The sequence below is a fragment of the Haliotis cracherodii genome, unplaced genomic scaffold (assembly GCF_022045235.1).
Source record: "Haliotis cracherodii isolate W230 unplaced genomic scaffold, xgHalCrac1.p SCAF_7, whole genome shotgun sequence".
In the NCBI taxonomy this organism is placed as follows: Eukaryota; Metazoa; Mollusca; class Gastropoda; order Lepetellida; family Haliotidae; genus Haliotis; species Haliotis cracherodii.
In genome coordinates, this window is record NW_027266330.1 from 38,456,019 (window position 1) to 38,477,377 (window position 21,359).

The 21,359-nt window shown below is 38.7% G+C and overlaps 1 protein-coding gene and 1 pseudogene across 1 annotated transcript; one reads left to right on the forward strand and one right to left on the reverse strand.

Annotated features, from left to right (window-relative positions):
- Window positions 1-5,105: 5,105 nt before the first annotated feature.
- On the reverse strand, window positions 5,106-6,365 carry LOC139447128 (uncharacterized; annotated as a pseudogene).
- A 3,390-nt stretch (window positions 6,366-9,755) lies between these two features.
- On the forward strand, window positions 9,756-10,365 carry LOC139448872 (uncharacterized). The gene is made up of 2 exons (XM_071230394.1): window positions 9,756-9,977; window positions 10,078-10,365. The coding sequence occupies exons 1-2, from the start codon at window positions 9,756-9,758 to the stop codon at window positions 10,363-10,365; spliced, it is 510 nt and encodes a 169-aa protein (XP_071086495.1).
- The last annotated feature ends 10,994 nt before the right edge of the window (window positions 10,366-21,359 follow it).

The window sequence follows — 21,359 nt, forward strand, 5'->3', positions numbered from 1 at the left end:
AGTGTGTACAGTGTCCGGCCATTATGGCCTACGTGACACGCATGACGTAACATACATATGAGGAAAAATGAGAAATATCACAGTACATACATATACATAAAAATGAGTTATCACCAGTGCAAGGTCAAAAGTTGAAAAGAGAACATTCTGATTCTAAGAAATAAAATACATTGAACTAAGTTTGTAGAGACGAAAGATACAGTTGTCTTCGCTGATACATGTGATGAAGAAGCGCGGCTAGGGGTCTAACCACCCTATTGTACTGCATAAACAACACGGTCTGATCGGCAGCGGTCATCTGTATAAAGTTTTGAGTTGATTGAGAAGCTAAATTCCATAAATCATAGCGTAAATCTGTGTAGAGAGAACATTCAGCAAAAAAGTGCATTTCATCCTCAACAGCATTGCAATTACAGAATTTACACCTACGTTCAATAAGCGGTGGTTTTTTTTGTTGTTGTTTTTTTTTTTTTTTTTTTTGTTTTGGGGTGTGTTTTTTTTTGGGGGGGGGTGAATTTTCCCAATTCTATTTCTTATGGCAGTGAGCCGCAGCGAAACTTACTTAATATACTGGGCTGACATCTGTTCATCAATAAACTGACATAGGGTTCTTCTGAATCGACTCCCTGTCTTTATGTCTTAAGTTGTTAAGCGGTAACTGCGGTCCAAATTTATGAACTTATTCATCTATTGTTGCAAACCCGACTGATTTGTTTACACAATATACATACCTTTGTCATGATCTGGCTGAGTGGCCTCCTTCCATCAACGTGAAAGGATTACCCACAGAGAAAGAAAGGATTAAAATCCTAAAGATGTCCTATCCACATGGTATAAGCACTCACAACCAATTTCCTATAATAGTAGACTATCACCTTTGGTATCCCCAACAATACTCACCATGGTCATTGGGCAAATATAAAAATCACAAACCCTAACGAGATTCTGTCTACATGGTCACACCCGGTGATCAACAGTGAGACATCATGTTCATATTCATTTCCAATAGCCTCTTAGGGTAGGTGATAAATGTTTACCGGGCACAGCCCGCGCACTTCCATTCAGTCAATAAATGCTCTATAGTGCTACCGCTGTCTCGCTATACTGTTACCGTATCTCACGCTCCGGTGATTCTCGCTTCACGATCCAACACCCGTTTTCGGTCTTCGGGAAACTTACACATCTTTATGATCCACCCCCCCTTTTCGGTCTTAGGGAAACTTACACATCTTTATGATCCACCCCCCCCCCCCCTTTTCGGTCTTAGGGAAACTTACACATCTTTATGATCCAACACCCCTTTTCGGTCTTAGGGAAACTTACACATCTTTATGATCCAACACCCCTTTTCGGTCTTAGGGAAACTTACACATCTTTATGATCCAACACCCCTTTTCGGTCTTAGGGAAACTTACACATCTTTATGATCCAACACCCCTTTTCGGTCTTAGGGAAACTTACACATCTTTATGATCCAACACCCCTTTTCGGTCTTAGGGAAACTTACACATCTTTATGATCCACCACCCCTTTTCGGTCTTAGGAAAACTTACACATCTTTATGATCCACCACCCCTTTTCGGTCTTAGGAAAACTTACACATCTTTATGATCCACCACCCCTTTTCGGTCTTAGGAAAACTTACACATCTTTATGATCCACCACCCCTTTTCGGTCTTAGGGAAACTTACACATCTTTATGATCCAACACCCCTTTTCGGTCTTAGGGAAACTTACACATCTTTATGATCCACCACCCCTTTTCGGTCTTAGGGAAATTTACACATCTTTATGATCCAACACCCCTTTTCGATCTTAGGGAAACTTACACATCTTTATGATCCACCACCCCTTTTCGGTCTTAGGGAAAACTTACACATCTTTATGATCCAACACCCCTTTTCGGTCTTAAGGAAACTTACACATTTGTATGATCCAACACCCCTTTTCGGTCTTAGTGAAACTTACACATCTTTATGATCCACCACCCCTTTTCGATCCTAGGGAAACTTACACGTCTTTCCGACCCAACACCCTTTTCGGTCCTTAGGGTTAGCTTGCTTCGGGCAAGGGTTAGCCATAATTTCTTACCTTTTCAAGCATTAATCCAGTTAATCCGATTGGTCGGTCATGTTGACATAAACAATGGCGGTTTGGTTTCAAGAAAAAAATAATGGGAGAGCGGACAGTGACGTCACACGCATGCGCAATTCATTGTTTTCTGAAATTACGCATGCTTGTTAATGGGGTGCTGCTGACCCGTTAAACGAGCTTTTACATGTGATAGTGCTCGTGACCAGGTGGTAGAGAGTCGGGTAATTAACGCATTAATTAGTCAAGCCGGTGAAAGTGGGTTGTGGGAAAATGGGACATATTCCTACTGACAAAATGAGACATAAGTAGTGGTGACTGTTCTATCATAATTGTACTATCATTCTATCATAAAGCATAAATTTGGCGAACGAAAAAAGTTATATTTGCAGTCACCTGGAATGACTCACGTGGGCAAAACTTCAAACGAATATGTCCGCAAACCACAACAATCACTTCATTAATGGCGAACATCTTCCAACCCGCGACAATCGTGTCAACTCGAGGTTCCCCTAGCAATAAACTCGCTTCTAAATTCACTAATGTTCAACTGTCGTGTAGCCACAATGGCTAGACTGGACCCTCGTGCAATGTTTCCTGCCATAAAAGTCAACCAACCGAACACTAGTTAAGACGGGTCGACCTTGTGTTTATGGTCTGGTGAACACAGGTCAATTTTCGCTCATTAATTTAAAGGGTTTTGGGCCAGAAAATTGATTAAGACGATCAAAAGGGCCTACAAACATCACAACAGATTAATATGTAAGATTAGAAGCCAAACAACATAGAAATGTACTTTTCAACGTAACATTTTCAGTCTCTTGGTGATGACATTAAACATCAACATGTTTGGAATTCGTTATCATAATAAAACAGATGTAAATGTTTTTCAGTCACTTTGTTAAATAACGTGATATTTAGGCGTTTAATAAATATGAAAATGTTACACATTTTGACAGTAAAAAATATATACACACTATGAAAAAGCAATGCTCAGGTGAAATATTTACTTTGTGTTGCAAGTCAAAATAGTTTTAACGAAAATCGCAAAATTACCAAGCAAGTGACTCATCAAAACTTCGTCACCATTACCGATGCTACCCGCAAAGATACCTACATTTCCTTATTATCTCGAAAACTGTATTTCATGTTGTTGATCATTGTGACCATACGCCCTTATTACTACACATAAAAGTGACTAATGCGCTTACGAATGACGCAGCAGAGATCGCGAAATAGTCTAGATTTCTGCTATACATCCGGGTAATCACTTGGAAAAAACAATAACAAAGGCAACAACCAGTCCCGGGGAATTGCTTTAGATCAGTGCCCCATTTAATATGTCTATATAACTACATAGTAGTATGGCCAGGCAGGATCTCTGAGGCGTAAGAGGGCCAACCAGCCTAGCCCCTGTCCGAGGGTCAAGTCCCACTCACAGAAAGCGGACTATCTTTAACCCTCACTGTCAGACTGCCATTTATCGTGTTACGTTCCATACATGGTCAGCCTGCAGTATCCCACACCTTATCCACAAAGTTAAGCTTCAGTGGCCAACTGGTCATTCTCTCGCATTAATTACAAACCGCTGACCCGCACATGACTCTGTGCCGCTGGCCATGGTAATGATACCCCAGCTGTTGTTATAATTTGTATTGGCAGCTCTTTGAATATTTAAATAGATATAATCAACTTACTTACTTGAGGGAACATGTAAAACGTATATACACTCCCTGTTAAAACCTATTTACCCTGCCAAACTGCCTATGCTATATGTCATTTCTGTAAAACAGGACGTGTCAACATTACATAGAGGTTATCACGCGAGTGTGTTTAAGGATGGTAAATATCCTGCATTGGGAATAAACATTGTATTTAGCGAGCCTTATATATACAGAATATTTACCATCCCCAAACACATAAGCATGATAACCTCTTTATCATATAATGTCATTCTTTAATTCTGTGCTTCAAATTCGCTTTCCCTCTCTCACAATCATTACCGAAACACTGCGAGTTTTCCTGGAATGCGCGCATTAGTATTTATCACGTCACAGGGTAAGTGATGTGTCAATCGGACAGTGACAGTAGCCAATATAGTTCCAACTGAAATCTGTTTCTTATACAGTGGCGAAGCAACATATACGGAAAACAACAATTTTTTAATTGCCTTTCGCGGCAATCTACCGGTCTGTCCGCCAGAGTAACCGCCCTTTGTCAAAGGGAAGCTACTCTAACCCTAGTATATGAGATGTCACGGTCAGACGTTGTTGACAGTCGGTCTGTCCTATCATAACGTTAAGAAGTGTTGTCAGATGTACACACAGCAACAAAACGAACAAGGTAACAATTCAAACAAATTTCGGCCAAATCCAACTATGTTAATTTGTGGAGAAGGTTTCAGGCCGCAGAGGTCTACAAGCACAGATATGACTACTGATTCCGCTTGGCTAGGCCTCGTGCCCTCGCAAAATTGTTACGAAATTTATATCTCCAAAGTTTCCAATGTCTTAGCTACGTCACAGTTAGACACTGATTTTCAGTATATTATATTCTTTTAATAATGATAGCAATTGTCCCTGTAGTTTATCCAGATTCCCGATGATTAATTCTGACTCGATCGCCAAATGATGAGGGCGACGCCATTTTTGTTTATAAACAGTGAAAGTAGTCCCTACTTGAACTTTGAAATTTGCATCTCTATCCGCATATGACCCCAACGGATATCGTTTTTACCCGTTGGCTTTATCCTGCCGGGAAACCTACCCATTATATGATAAATCATGTTATTTGAACACTCACAAAATGATGCACTATTCCACAGTCTTAATCCATATATTACAAATACATTGTTTTTAATGATGTAAATAACTTCAACAAATCGACATCTTTGTCACACACTCGCACCAAGGGTACACTTTAATACAAGAACATTAAATCCTATGAGCGTTAATAGACTGTTGATAGGTATGGGGTGAGTTTCGTAAACACCAGGTTTACAAAAGGGTACATGGTCAAAATGAGGGTGGTGAAAATATGTGCAATACTAAGACATCGTAGCAAGAGGTTTGAAGATCCCACATGAACTGGTCAAGAGAACGAGCGGTACATTCACATTGGAATCCAATGGAGTCGTTAAAGGGCACAGATTGGAGTCCTTGATTATACATGCAAGGTTGGTATTGTGATGACCTGGGTTGATGAGTTGGGGACTGAGACCCTTGGTTCACATGTTGTGCTTGGGGATATGGTGATGGAATGAATCCTGACTGACATGAATACTCTTTCTTTGGCCCAGTATCTGATCCTATTGCATTGACATGATGGGTGTTGAGAGTATTGACTTTAACTGAGAGTTCATTTATAGCTGTCATGGTTTCATCAGATCTGGAGTGAGTCCATCCTGACAGGGCCTCGGCTATCTCCGCACTATCTGTGCCCTGTTCTAACGAGGCGAGGGGGCGTGTCAAGATGAACATGCGGATATTGGGAAGAGCATTACGGAGAATAAGATCTTTGATGTACATGTCTTCATTTCTTTGTAGAAGCTCTGCCTCATGTCTTATGGTCCGGAGGAATGACCGGAAAGGTTCACCTCCCCTCTGTTTTCTGTCCAATAAATCATTTTGTCGAGTTACAAGACCTACTGCAGAAGGTGTATATCTCCGTAAAAAGGCTTGTCTCAACTCAGACCAAGACATAAGTGAAATATTGTTGATAGCATCGTACCATTCAGCTGTGAGATCAGTTAAATAAAGGGGGAATATTTTTGTTAGGTCCTCTTCAGAATACTTTTGTACTGAAGCAAAGTTTTCAAAGCGTTTCAGCCATGAAACAACAGCAATGGAATCCTTGCCATCATACATTGAGAGCGGGAGGCGGGAGCAGTTAATGAGTCTTAATAAAGAGGTGCGATCATCAGTGGACGAAGGATTATCAGCGTGGGGTCTCGGGCGATTGATCAGGTGACATGTTTGAGGTATTTCAGATTGGGAGATGGGCGGGGATGAGGGGAAGGTACACGGTGATGGAGGAGGCAAGTAAGATGGGGGAGTTTGTTGGGGGTCCTGGGGGTGTTGAGGCTGTGGTGAACGAGGTCGTGGTGACCCGGTTGCATACAACGTTTCCCTTTGGAGAGTGAAAATAGTTTCTTATTGGGTTGAACTATTACGAGAATGTGATGACTGGTATACTCTGGGAGCACTCAAGACTTCGGGGGAGCATTGGGGAAGACGTTCATTGGCATTGAGGGGTTTCAGAGCGTAAAAAGTCATTCTAGTTGATTGTAATACAATAAATGAAATAATGCTTACCAAATTACCAGGACAGTTTCTTTTGAGATGGTGGCTGGAACAAACACACAGGAATTACAGGAAGGAACAAATGTCTTGGTTACGAGTACGTGGAACTTGATGTTGATAACACAGTGGTCGTCAATGAAAATATCAGTCTTCGGAATCACCTCTTGATGGTTGAGGGAGGGGTGTGACGAAGCAAGGAATCCTGGGTTCTTTTTCTGTTGTATCCTGGAAAAGTTGCTGGTCCCCGGGACGGCTGAAGGGGTTGGCTTTTTAGTGTGGTAACAATGTCTCCGAGTAAGAACAATGATGACGATAATGATGAGCACAGAATAGCTTGAGGATAGACGAACCAGAATGCTGGTTGTTGGTTGTTGTCGTGATTGTTGTGGACCCCAGAAGAAATAACGATTCACTTTGTGTTGACTAACTTCTTTATCTTGTTGCATTGGGTTTGAGGTACCGAGGATCGAAGCTCAGCCAATAGACGTTGGTGCTCTACCGGATATTTCTCTTATGACAACACACAAGTCCGTCTGTGGGTCCTCAACGTTTATTCGTGATCATAATATGTCTATATAACTACATAGTAGTATGGCTAGGCAGGATCACCGAGGCGTAAGAGGGCCAACCTGCCTAGCCCCTGTCCGAGGGTCAAGTCCCACTCACAGAAAGCGGACTATCTTTAACCCTCACTGTCAGACTGCCATGTATCGTATTACGTTTCCATACATGGTCAGCCTGCAGTATCCCGCACCTAATCTACAAAGTTAAGCTTCAGCGGTCAACCGGTCATTCTCTCGCATTAATTACAACCCACTGACCCGCACGTGACCCGTGCTTCTGGCCATGGTAATGATACCCCAGCTGCTGTTATAATTTGCAGCACTTTGAATATTTAAATAAATATAATCAACTTACTAACTTGAGGGAACATGTAAAACGTATATACACTCCCTGTTAAAATATATAGACTCCCTGTTAAAACCTATTTACCCGGCCAAACTGCCTATGATATTAGTTAAAACAACACGCGGGATTTACCTGTCTGGCAATATGAACTCACCTAAAGGAGAGATTAAGGTCTGGAGTAGAGGTAGTAGAAATGAAAGGGATAGAGCTTTAGGGGATTAGGGGACTTCAAGGAAAGTTTAAAAAATAAAAAAAAATGTAAGTGTAATGAAAGATGCCTGTATGATAAGACAATTTTTAGAAATTACAAAATAATAATAGGAAGAAACAATTATTACATTGAGAAACTGAGATGAGACGATTTACAGTTTAGATGGTAAGGTTTAGTATATAGATACTTGAAACTGACTAACATGAGGGAGCCTCCAAAGATACCCTCCTCTATCTCTACATATCACTAATTAGATCAAAACTAGACTACGACTGCGCCATATACAACACCCTAAACAACTCTCTATCTAAAATACTTGACTCAATACAATATCAGGCTCTCAAACTACACGCACCAAACATGGTACCTCCTACACTTCACTTCAGGCCTTAACAGGAGAAATGCCACTAAGTCTACGCAGGGAACGGCTAAGCTTAAATTTCTGGGCCGCGTCCCAATCAAACCCTCTCATCCAAAACTTAATAAACCAAAATATCAGCCCCAAAAACCAAGCTCTAGCTCATAAACACCCTTTACTTACCCCAATATCCCAAAGAATAACAAACTACCTAAATAAACACCAAATTAAAAATCTTAAACAAAACTGCAAACAATCAAATATCTTCACCCCTAATCTTAAAATACAAAAAAACAAACCACAACACTAGCTAGCCAAATAAATAAACAAACCGACCAAAACATAGCTAAAACTACCACACTAGCATACATACACGAAAATTGGCCAAATTGGTGTCACATTTACACGGACGGATCTTCAGATCCGACCTCCAAACACACAGGTTTCGGAGTCCATACCACACAACCAACTAAAACCACACAATCCTTCCGACTCCCAAACAACCAATCAATATTCACGGCAGAACTAATGGGCATGGCCTCAGCCCTCCATAATCAAGAATCCAAAAACCACAAAAAAATCCTAATACTTACCGACTCCCTAAGTGGACTGCAAGCCCTCCAAAACAAAAATACAAAAAACCGACCTAAATTAATAATTCAAATACTTAAAAGCTCCAACGACCTAACTAAGGCAGGCAAACAAATAACCTTCTTGTGGATACCCACCCACGTAGGAATATACGGTTATGAAAACGCCGATAAAGCAGCTAAACTATCCCTCAAAATCCCAGAAATAAGTTTAAACTTACCCATCTCAAAATCAGAAATTTAAAGCGTAAACAAGCAAAAAATCACCAAAAAATATCATAACCTACAGCTAAACTCAAATAGCCTAATCAAAAAAGTACTCAGCAAACCACTAACCAAACCAAACATTCTCCATCCATCAAAACAAAACGACTGAGTAATCACTAAACTCCAAACAGGACACACCAACCTAAATAACCACCTATTTTTTTTTAAAAAAACATACTACAGGTAACTGCCCACACTGCAAACAACTAGAAACCCCAGAACACGCACTCATCCACTGCACACATCGAACCGCATTACAAACCACCCTCAATCTAAACAAGGCTCTCACTCTAGAAGCAATACTAAACCCACAATATAAACTAGAAAACTTCAAAGCCTTAGGCGTATTCTTAATCAAAACGGAACTAATAAAACGCATCTAAAAACACTATAATCTACCAAATCAAAATTACATAGCGAGTGAGAGAGTGAGTGAGTTTGGTTTTACGCCGCTTTTAGCAATATTCCAGCAATATCACGGCGGGGAACACCAGAAATGGGCTTCACACATTGTACCCATGTCGGGATTCGAACCCGGGTCTTCGGCGTGACGAGCGAACGCTTTAACCACTAGGATACCCGACCGCCCCCAAAATTACATAAACAAACAAACATCCACGATACCCAGCTCCCTTAGTTCTCCTCCTCAACCCCATCGGCATCTATTCCAAATCTCAAAATTCCCAAATTCTATATAAGCAGCCCCTAAAGCCCCCTCTTGGGTTGCACACACCACTTTCACCCCTTTCGGAAACACATTAAATGGCCTGGCCGGGCCCGTGAGCGAAATACGCATCAGTCGGAAAGCGCACGTTAAATCTCCAAAGTAAGTAAGTAAGTAAGTAAGTAAGTAAGTACTAACATGAGCTCCCTTAGTTCTCGGAGCCACGACCTATCCCCTCATCTTCGCCTTACTCCCCGACCGTCAGACAGACACCTACTCAAGACTCTTCAGGCTACTCAAGGATGAAGTTCAACAGAGACTAAACAGACCACTTGCCCCGTCATACATCCAGACAGACTTTGAGATGGCTGCGATTCGTGCTGTCCAAGTCGTATTTCCCACTGCCGATGTGAAGGGATGTTTCTTCCATTACTGCCAGGCGAAGATCCAGGATCTGGGTGTAGCTGTCGCGTATCGAGGAGATCCTGAAGTCTGCAAGTGGATAAGAAGAGCAGTTGGCCTACCCCTTCTCACCCAGAACAAGATCCAGGACACGTGGGTTGACGCAATGGACAGCACACCAGATGTACCAAGAGCTGTCGCCTTCAACGACTACATCGTCACTACCTTGGTCGACGACGGAGCACGATTCCACCTACCACTGTGGAACCATCACGGTACAACAGGTCCCAGGACGAACAACAACCTGGAAGGTTTTTCATAACCGACTCAACCGAGGTCTCCCTCACCGACATCCCAACATCTACCGATTTGTGGAGGTAGTCAGGAAGGTGGAACAGGCAGAACGAGCTAAGATTTTACAGCTCGACTTTGGAGCAGCTCCAAGGGGCAGGAAGAGAGTGTACAGAGAGGTGGAGAACCGTCTCTGCCGCCTGAAGGACGAGTTGAATAGAGAGGTGAAATCGCCAATGCACTGTCTAGATGCGGTTGGCCATCTCCTCAGGCTTGGATAAAGAGTGAATTGAACATTTGAGATGAAATTTATCATAATGTATTATAAATTTTGAAAAAAGGAACGTTTTATTATAATGTATTATGAATTTTGAATAATATCGTAATCGTTATTAAATATTTATCTCAGTCTATTTGTGTTTCTTGGGTTGTTCCATTGTATGAAATAGGTAACAGACTAGGGATTAGCAGTGCCATGGACCGTGAACTTTGTTGTCTTAAGCTGTAGTGGAAATGGGATGTATGGGTTTTGGGAGGTTACCATGAAAATAGTTGTCACGTGGGCTTTCTCAGCCGACCTTTGAGACTTGACACCTATGTGAAACACCGGATCTAGGTGATCAGTTGAGAAACGAACACGGGTTATAATATCCCGAAACGATATATATATTTTAAAATATTTGATTGTTACAGAGACACGTGACATCGAATAAGTTTCTTTGTACAGCTGCAGACGTGTGTTGTTCCTTTGTGTGGATATTCACGGATACATTCCTCGAACAAGGAAACTGCCTAAAATTATACACATAAATTTGGTAGGTTAACATCATGATATTTGCCTTTTGTTTTCCTTCATTTGCTGTAGCATTGAACAGATTCATTCTTGTTCCTCTACGTCTTGGTTGGGAAATTCTTCGATGGACGTTGTTTTCACAAGTCGTTTTTTTAAGCGTGTATATATTACAATCAATTTGTAAAATGTGATTCTCACAAACAATTTATAAAAATGTGTAAATATTTCAGTCATTTTGACTGAAAAATCTGTCCATTTTGTTTTTAACAGATTGACTAAAATTGATTAAGACGATCAAAAGGGCCTAAAACATCACAATAGATTATTATGTAGATTGGACTAAAACAATATAGAAATGCACTTTTCATCGTAACATTTACAGTCTCTTGGTGATGATATTAAACATAAAAATATTTGGAATTAGTTTTGTAATGATACAGATGGACATATTTTTCAGTCAATTTGTAAAATAACGGAATATTTAGGCATTTAATAAATTTCATAAGTGAACATTTTGCACATTTTGACTGTAAAAATATAAACACGATAAAATAAGCAATACACAGGAGAAATATTTGCTTATTTTCAAAAAGTGAAGCATGCTGGGAAGATGAACGGACGTGGCTGTCTGAGCTGTCACAAGAGAATGTGAAAAAAAATAGAGCCAAAACCTCCAAAAACTGAGAGGGGAGAATAAATAATTCAACAGTTATGACAATATTGATATAAATATTGGATGAAAGGTGGCTTATCATTTGGATGGCATACAGTATTTGGATAAGAAACTGGACTGTGTTTGTCATTGTGACATTTGGATGGGAGGCCACATTGAACACGTCAAAGTGAGTACTATTTGAACGTATACACTGATCATTATTCTAATGGTATTATCAACCAAATATCATATCTACGCCACTGCATTAATGTTAATGGTAACATTGATGTCAGACTCCCCATACCCAACAAAACGTCGACATAGTTCGCCCGACTCGCCCCAAATTGAAGTGACAGATTCATTCTGTAAACGTGCCAGATCACTGTCCGAAGGGTCAACAACCAAAGGTTTTCATTAATGATGATCTAACCCACGAGCGAGCGAGATTAGCTGCAGAAATCCGTAGGCATGTAGCTGACAAACGCTTATCTGGAACATGGGCCCGTGACGGAGTGATATTTGTGAAGAAACAACTCAATACGTTAACCCAATCACTCAAACTTAAAATGCGGTTCAAACTCACACAGGGAAACACAGGACCACCGGAATACTACACCGATGCCGACGACGGCGATAATGATGATGCTATGATGTGATTTCCTGTTGTCGAATCAAACTCGTTCCATTTTCAAGTATAAATATTGGTTATCAAAATCACTGAAAATGGCTAATGTACATTTAGTCTTCGTAAACAATGATTATTTCAGCCATTGGAAATAAATGCCTAAACTCATGATACAGGGATTCTGACATACGTATTTGCGTAGCAGGACGTCAGGGTGTATAAATGCTCATCGGAACTGACTTAGTTGAGTGCCTTTCCATGCCATGCCATTAACGATATTACTTACACATAGGCCAGCGGCTGATATTGTGTGACATAGTATGCCAATGTGTGACATTGTTTGATATGGAATAACATGTGTGACACTGAGTGACAATTAGTATGTGACGGGATGACCCCTTTTTATACAAACTGTTGACCTAGAATATCAACATTTATATATTACAATGTATATTGTGAGTCTACTATTGTACTCGAATGTGTGATATGTTACCTATAAAATCAACATTTATGTATTACAATGTATATTGTGAGTTTACCATCAAACTCGAAATTGTGGTATGTTACCTATAAAATCAACGTTTATATATTACAATGTATATTGCGAGTCTACCATTATACTCGAACGTGTGATATGGTGACATGATGGCATTTACAATCAACGTGTGTATATTACAATGTATATTGTGAGTTTGCCATCATACTCGAACGTGTGATATGTTACCTATAAAATCGACGTTTATATATTACAATGTATATTGTGAGATTACCATTATACTCGAACGTGTGTTATGGTAACATATAAAATCGACGTTTATGCATTATAACGTATATTGTGAGTTTACCATCATACTCGAACGTGTGATATGTTACCTATAAAATCAGCGTTTATATATTACAATGTATATTGTGAGTTTACCATTATACTCGAACGTGTGATATGGTGACCTTTAAAATCAACCTTGACATGTTACAATGTACATTGTGAGTTTTCAATCATACTCGAACGTGCGATGTGGTGACATGGTGACTTATTATGAATGACCTTATACAATAAACTGTTGACCTAGAATATCAACGTTTATATATTACAATGTATATTGTGAGTCTACCATTGTACTCGAACGTGTAGCATGTTACCTATAAAATCAACGTTTATGTATTACAATGTATATTGTGAGTTTGCCATCAAACTCGGTCGTGTGATATCTTACCTATAAAATCAACGTTTATATATTACAATGTATATTGAGAGTCTACCATTATATTTGAACGTGTGATATGGTGACATGGTGACATATAAAATCAACGTTTATATATTACAATGTACATTGTGTTCTGACCATTGTACCTGAATGTAAAGGTCAACAATGTATGAGAATGAGACCCACCTATATGACACTCACCCGGCTTATGCGTTATGGCAGTTGGTACAAGTAGGCTACTTCACGGTATGTGTCGTTATTGCCCTTCACTAGCGTTTCTTACTCGGTACAGCTATGCATGATTAACTATGTATACAACGTGCGTCGTCAACCCATATTATACTACAAGGGCCATGTGTATCTTCAAACGCAGCGTATATAGCATAATCTCTAGTATTCTGGTCTTGTTAGCAGATTAACTCTTAACTTACCTGGATATGGTCCGCATGAACATTTGCTCCATCATGTCCTTAATCTTTAATTTGGTGCATATTCCTTGATAATTGAAGTATATTCCAACCTCTTAGAAGGCTAATTTTGATCGTTGTGGCTTGTTCAATTCATATGCACGTACCGAGTCCAGGTGTGCGACACACAGTAGTCAGTCCATGTGCACGTGCCGAGTCCGTGAAATTAACCCAGGTGTGCCAGAACCTAGACTTGCCCCAGGCATGAGTTCAGATTATTTATATTATTATTGTTATTTATCCATCTATTTTTGTTTTATATTAAATTTATCTACTACTTCCGTTCACACAATCTGTTATGAAAACATATTTTATATTATTTCCCCCTCTCAGTTAGTCTCTCATTACTCCTCACCAAACTATGGTGACTTTGATTTTATCCTTTCTTCTTATTGTTACCCCATTAATCTGCTTTTTTATTACTATTCTACAACGACAATTTCGGGTGATGTATATAGATTTTGTTTATGTTTCAAAAAATTTCATTTTGTGTTGGTCATGTTTTGTCTGTGAGCGTTGTGACATTCTTTCTCTCTCTCTAGTTTTCATTCAGCTTTCTGTTGTCAGTTTTTGGTTATATATAGTGCACTTCAGCATTGCAAATCTATACTTCGCGCGTAACCTTCCCGCCTGCCTCTATAGATGCCGGTAGATATAGCGCATTATAGACAGGCGGTGGTATTATTTGCTTCTAGTCTTTATAGCAAGGCATCTTGCAAATTTACAAAGTAAGTTCCGGTTTTCTCTACCTATTGTATCTATAAGCTAATAGAACGTCTATTATAGTAGTGATACTTCTCTTATGTTGCGGGGATGTTCACCCAAACCCTTGGCCTTTAAAATATGGTAATTTAAAGATTGTTCATCTAAATGTAAGGAGTTTAAAGGACAAGGTAGATCTATTCTGCACTGCATTTCATTCATACGATACTATTTGCTTAACCGAAACTTGGCTGCATGACGGCATACCTACTGTTGATATTTCAATTCCAGGTTTTCATTTGCCAATTAGAAAAGATCGACCAAGTCGAGGCGGGGTTGTAGCTGTATATGTAAAAAACAATTTATATGTTAAAAACATGGATCTGTGCGTAAATGGACTCGAAGCATTATGGGTACAGGTAAGATGCAAAACCAGTAAATACGTAGTAGGGACATTCTATAGGGCAGATAAAATCTAGGCTTACCGGGAGTTGATAGATCAGTCAATATGTAATGCAATTGATTTGAATATACAAACTATTATAGCTGGGGACTTTAATCTAGATATTCTTAGAGAAAGTAAGAGCAAAAAAGATCACTTACAAGCAATATATGGGTTGACCCACATTATAACTGAGCCCACCAGGATTACACTTACCTCCAGAACTCTGATTGATTTACTGTTTGTAACTAATGCAGGCAGTGTGTGGAGTTTGGGTTTATCTGATCCTATATGCAGTGATCATAGTCCTATATTCGTAAAAAATTAAGGCAAATATACCTAGCAATGCAAACTTTAAAAGAAAAATCAATAAATACAACATGGCTGATAATGAAGAAATTATTGATAGCTTAACTGAGACAAAGTGGGATCATTTGTTATCATCCAGAAATATTGACGTTGTGGCAGAATGTTTTACCAGGACAATTACTGACGTATGTAATAATCATATTCGTAACAAATGTGTAACAATTATACCTAATTATAATGATCCACTATGGATCACTAGTGAGATACGTCGACTGCTCAGGAAACGTAACAGAATTCATAAGGTTGCTAAAAAGCGTAACTTAGATTCTGACTGGACTAAATTTCGTCATATAAGAAACCGTGTTATCTCCCATGTTCGCACTGCAAAGAGAAAATATGTACTCAAGATTGATAGTAAAATTAATGATGCGAACGGTGAAAAGGTATGGTGGCGGCTTGTTAAAAAAATATCTGAGGGGCACCAGTAATACAAAAATTCCTCCCATTGATTACCACGATATACTATATGATGATACAAGAGATATTGTAAATGTGATGAACAATTATTTCTCTGACCAGGCATCTGTTAAATATCCTGATAAAACTCTCCCTTATATTAAGCTTAACACAGAAAAATCGCTCTCTAATATCATTCTAACAAAGGAAGTTCAAGATGTTCTCCAATCTGTTAATGTAAATAAAGCAACAGGGCCCGACGGTATCGGCAATAGATTATTGAAATTAAGTGCTTCAGCGATATCATATCCACTGGCTAAATTGTTTAATGTATCACTGGATAAGTCTACTTTTCCGGTAAGTTGGAAAGAAGCTTCCGTTGTGCCTATTTCTAAGACAGGTAATATTAATGAAGGTAGTAATTATAGACCTATAGCTCTCACGTGTTGTGTGGCTAAAATATTCGAAAAATGCGTTTTCAAATATGTTTTTAATTACATAAGAGATAATAATTTGCTAACAAATCTTCAATCAATCAGGTTTCATGCCAGGAGATTTTACCGCGAACCAGGTGACTTACTTATATGATTTGATATTGCTAGATAATTGGATAAAGGAAAATAAATCAGAGCAGTCTTTTGCGACATTAGTAAGGCCGTTGATAAAGTCTGGCACAAAGGCGTTATCCATAAACTCAAATCCTATGGTTTTGAAGGGAAATTATTGATATGGTTTGAAAGCTACCTAAATCATAGATGCCAACGGGTTGTTATCAATGGGTATAGGTCAGACTTAAGACCAGTTACGGCCGGAGTTCCACAAGGGTCAGTTTTAGGACCGCTACTGTTTTTAATTTTCATAAACGACATTATAGACGATATTGATAGTAATATAAGATTGTTTGCCGATGACACATCCCTATATGTCGTGGTAAATGACCCGGATACAGGAGCACATTGTCTGAATAACGATCTGAGTAGAATATCCTCTTGGGCAGGTCGATTTCAATCTTAATAAAACAGTATCTATCAGATTTTCCCGGAAGCTTCTTCCAAATTGAAAACCAGTTTTGAAAATGAGTAACACTACTGTTCAGGAAGTTCATTCTCATAAACATCCAGGACTTACTCTCCAAGAAGATTGTATGTGGAACGATCACATTGATAGCCTAGTCAAGAAAGTCAGTCCAATGATTAACTGTCTCAGGAGTTTCAAGTATCGTTTAAATAGAAAAAAACACACTGGAAACTGTGTATAAATCTTTCATATTACCGATATTTGATTATTGTTGCCACATATGGGACAACTACACACAAGAACAGGCGTTACTACTTGAAAAACTAAATCTAGATGCACTCAGAACCATTTGTGGGGCTGTTCGTGGCACAAGTCACGGTAAACTTTAAAAAGAAACAAATCTTACGTCATTAGAAATCGAAGAAAGAAGGCATTTTCAAAAGTTAAATATTTTATAAAATGGTTTACAATCTAGTACCGGACTATTTCTCATCCTTAGTTCCAAATAGAGTGTCGGATGCAAGTGATTATAATTTGAGAAAATGCTCACAGCTGCAAACCACAAAGTGTAAATCAAATAATAATGCCAAATCATTTATTCCAGATACAGTTAATATTTGGAACTCACTACCTATTGAATACACCAATGCCAGTAGCTTAGGAAGTTTCAAAAGTTTTATAAAAAGCAATGATAGGAATGGTATATACTTTGATACAAATCATGGATCAAGATTCTGTAAGGTTATATACTCCCGTCTCAGGCTAGGCTGCAGTGATCTAAACGCCGACAAATTTGCCAGATTTATATCCGACAGCCCGAGATGTTGTTGTGGCTTTCATACGGAAGATGCACTTCGTTTCTTTCTTACGTGTCCCTTAAACAGTACAGCAAGGCAAAACATGCATTATTTCGTAAAAAGGCTACGATTTAAATTCAATTCTAAATGGTAATTCAAATGTAACGACAGTAACAAATTTTGAAATCGGTGCACAGTTTTATTCTATCTTCTTGCCGATTTAGAGATTTTGTCTGAGATGATGGCTTTGCTATATGATACTGCGATGTTGTTGTGCTGAATGTAAATAATTATGTAACTGTAGTTATGGAAGATAATCCAGTCATTAAACACTTACAGAACAATACTTACATTTAATGGCCATTATACAATGTATGCTATTTCTCATGTCAAAATCAATACATTGCTATTTGTATATGGATCATGTTTGGGAGAGGCATTCAGATAAACAAAATTTGCTTGTTTGCCAATCCCTCCACTTTATGGAAATAAATATATTTATATCATGGAATATGGAATTCGTTTTATAATGATACAGATGGACATATTTTTCAGTCAATTTGTAAAATAACTGAATATTTAGGCCTTTAATAAATTTCCTAAGTGAAAACTTTGTACATTTTGACTATAAAAATATAAACACGATAAAATAAGCAATACTCAGGAGAAATATTTACTTTGTGTTGCAAGTCAAAATAGTGTAAACGACAATCGCACAATTACCAAGCAAGTGACTTATCGAAACTTCGTCTCCATTACAGATGCTACCCACAAAGATACCAACATTTCCTTATTATTTCCCAAACTGTATTTTATTTTATTGATCAATGTGATACGCCGTTATACTATCAATAAAAGTGACAAATGCGCTTACGTGTTGCGCAGCACAGGTCGCGAACTAGTCTAGATTTCTACTGTATCATCCGGGTACTCACGGGAAAAAACAATAACAAAGGCAACAACCAGTCCCGGGGAATTGCTTTAGATCAGTGCCCCTTTAACTCAAGATTCACATCTCACTGTTTTGATTTATGTCATTATTCATTTGATATATTTTCCAACTTCAACTGAAACCCGGTCCCGTGTTACACGCATGGCACAAACGTGTGCAACCCGTTGAGCACCCGCGTCACATGCGTGTTACATGCGTTCTCAACGCGTGTTAAGGGAATGACCTTTTAGGCAGTAGTGTACAGAGTCAGACCACAGGATGCCTTATTAAGTTCGACACCAAAAATTGAAAAGCAGTCTCCCACACAAGAGCTCAGAGAACAAAATAATGTATACGTAACAATGTAAACACCCGATCATCATTTGTCTGCATATGTACAGGGCCTTAAGTCCAAGTGCTTTCCGACAATAAAACATTCCCACCTTAATCAATAAATAATTTTTAGTTCAAATAGCCCATGTTGTTCTCAATGTCGGTGTCATAACATATATAACATAAAGCAGTTGTAAATAACAACGTTTTGAGCATTGTATTTTATAGGATCGGGGGTAAAGTTCGAGATGTTCCAAGACAAGAGAACAAAGGTTAGAATAGAGGAAAATGATTGACTTTCGAGTCTATTTTCTTCATGATAACCATGGAAAGTTGGAATGTCAAACGAAACAGGACTGCTTTGGAAATGGAGGTCAGATTATACTGGAATATTGCTGAGCGCGACGTTAATCAACAACAAACAAATAAATCGAGGAGAAGATTTAAGCTTCATGTCGAAACTTTGTATATTTGCTTTTGCTACTAGTATACATCGCAGTGACACTTACCGATCTCCAGTCTAGTTATGACGACTTTACCTTGCTCCTTCACCAGATTTACCAGTCTGAGGTCAATAGTAGAATGTCTCGTATACTTACGACGGTGAACTTGTTGCTGATGGAACTATAACCAAACCGCCCATGCCATTAGAGACTATTCTGTTCTACTACATCATATTATACTGGCGAAGCAGGGCATATATTTCATGAGTATAGGGTTTAGTATGAACAGTCGTGTACAGATTACACCTTTGGGGCTATATTTGGTTCAAGATTGACCTGTACATTAGACATGCATGTTGACACAGTCATTTCATTGGGACCCCACGGAGCCTATAGATGAAATGTACTCTTGTAGCTTAAAGCTTCGCAATCTCCGCTGAAATCCATGCAATTCTGATTACTGGAGAATATAATATATAGCTGTTAGAAACATGGTATATACCTAAAATTCTTGTTCTTGGGGAACTTTTACATGGAAACCAATAACCAAGGGTCCGTTGCGCTGATTTCATATCCAGGTTACAATGACGTTAAGCATTTTACACGATCGTTCCAGATTTTTTATATGACAGTGTATCTTTTTGGTCGAACAATGTTGTAATTTTAGTACATTGTTTCTGCTTAGATACAGTAGAAGGTTTTAGCACGGCGTATTGACAATGGTTAGTTGTCAGGAATAAAGTACTATCTAAAGTAAACAGTGGTATAAAAAGTACTATATTTAGATGCTTTTTGGAGTCAAGAGTATTCTAGAATCTTCTAAAATTAATTCATCACTGCTAGAACCTGCTAGAAAGAAGCGATTTAAACAATATTAGGGGACAAGAGCTTGCCAAATGTATTGTTAAATGAAAGGCTATGTCATCGTTGAAAATCGTATGAACTCCCATACTGAGGTGATCGGTGACTTGAATTTTGTCCAATTTTGTGAAGTAAGTGATCTGCTCACAATCAACTAATTCAACTTTCACACAGTTATCATCTCCATTTTCGAACTTTTTTTAACGGCTCATTGATGGTCATCATTACCTGCTTGACGGTAATAATAACGTTGTCTTTAGCATATAATGAAAATGGGTTTTAATTGACTTAAAATAAATGCATGTATGTTTAAGGCAGTGACAACTGGACTGCAGGATTGTACTGTACTGTAAAAGTTTAGAGTTGTTTAGTTAAAATAATGTCAAGTGACGTCACCAAAAGTGCCACATCATAGCTTGCACCACATTACTCATGGCATTTCCTTTACAAGAACAAGAAAATCGTGTCATGAGCCAGAGGGGGACATAAGCTTGGGTTACTTACGCTTCGTACTTGTGTACCGTGTTTCATCTACATATCCGTGTCTGTTGCAACTTGCGGCTAATGTCACGGTCATGTCCGAGCATGGCGGTGAAGCAGATCACGGACAGACCCATGGTCATATTTGGAGCGAATCCTCAAATCAATCCAACGACCATCGGATCCTAACACGACTCAGAGATTTAATTCTGCACGGCGAATTCACTATCATGTCTTATTATTTTATAGAAAAAATACTTCCAGCTGAAAAAATGACGTGTAGATAAAGTATTGCAGCGCGAATCAATCACTTAAAGGGAGAGTATGCCCCACTGTCTGTTACCCATTTCCACTCTAGATACAGATCTTCTGATATGTTCAATGTGAACAATTGACACATTATCCATATGCCCAAGGTAGCATATATACATCGATATAAAAATAGACATTGAATCCAGCAGAAATAATGATGTGTTGATAAAGTATTACGTCTCGAATTAATGACTTAAAGGGGAAGTATGGTCCAGTGGCTGGAACCCATTCCCACTCATGATACGGATCTTCTAATAAATTCCATGTGAAAAAATGAGACATTGTCTGTGCTTTGGAGATCATCCTGAACTGCTAGACTCACATATTTTGTCAAATAATATTTAACAGATAATCAAACGAGCTTTTGATTGACTGAAAACATATTTCCTAGGATTACCATTTGGTCCAAGTCAGCTTACCCTACACATCTATTTATGTTGCATTTTG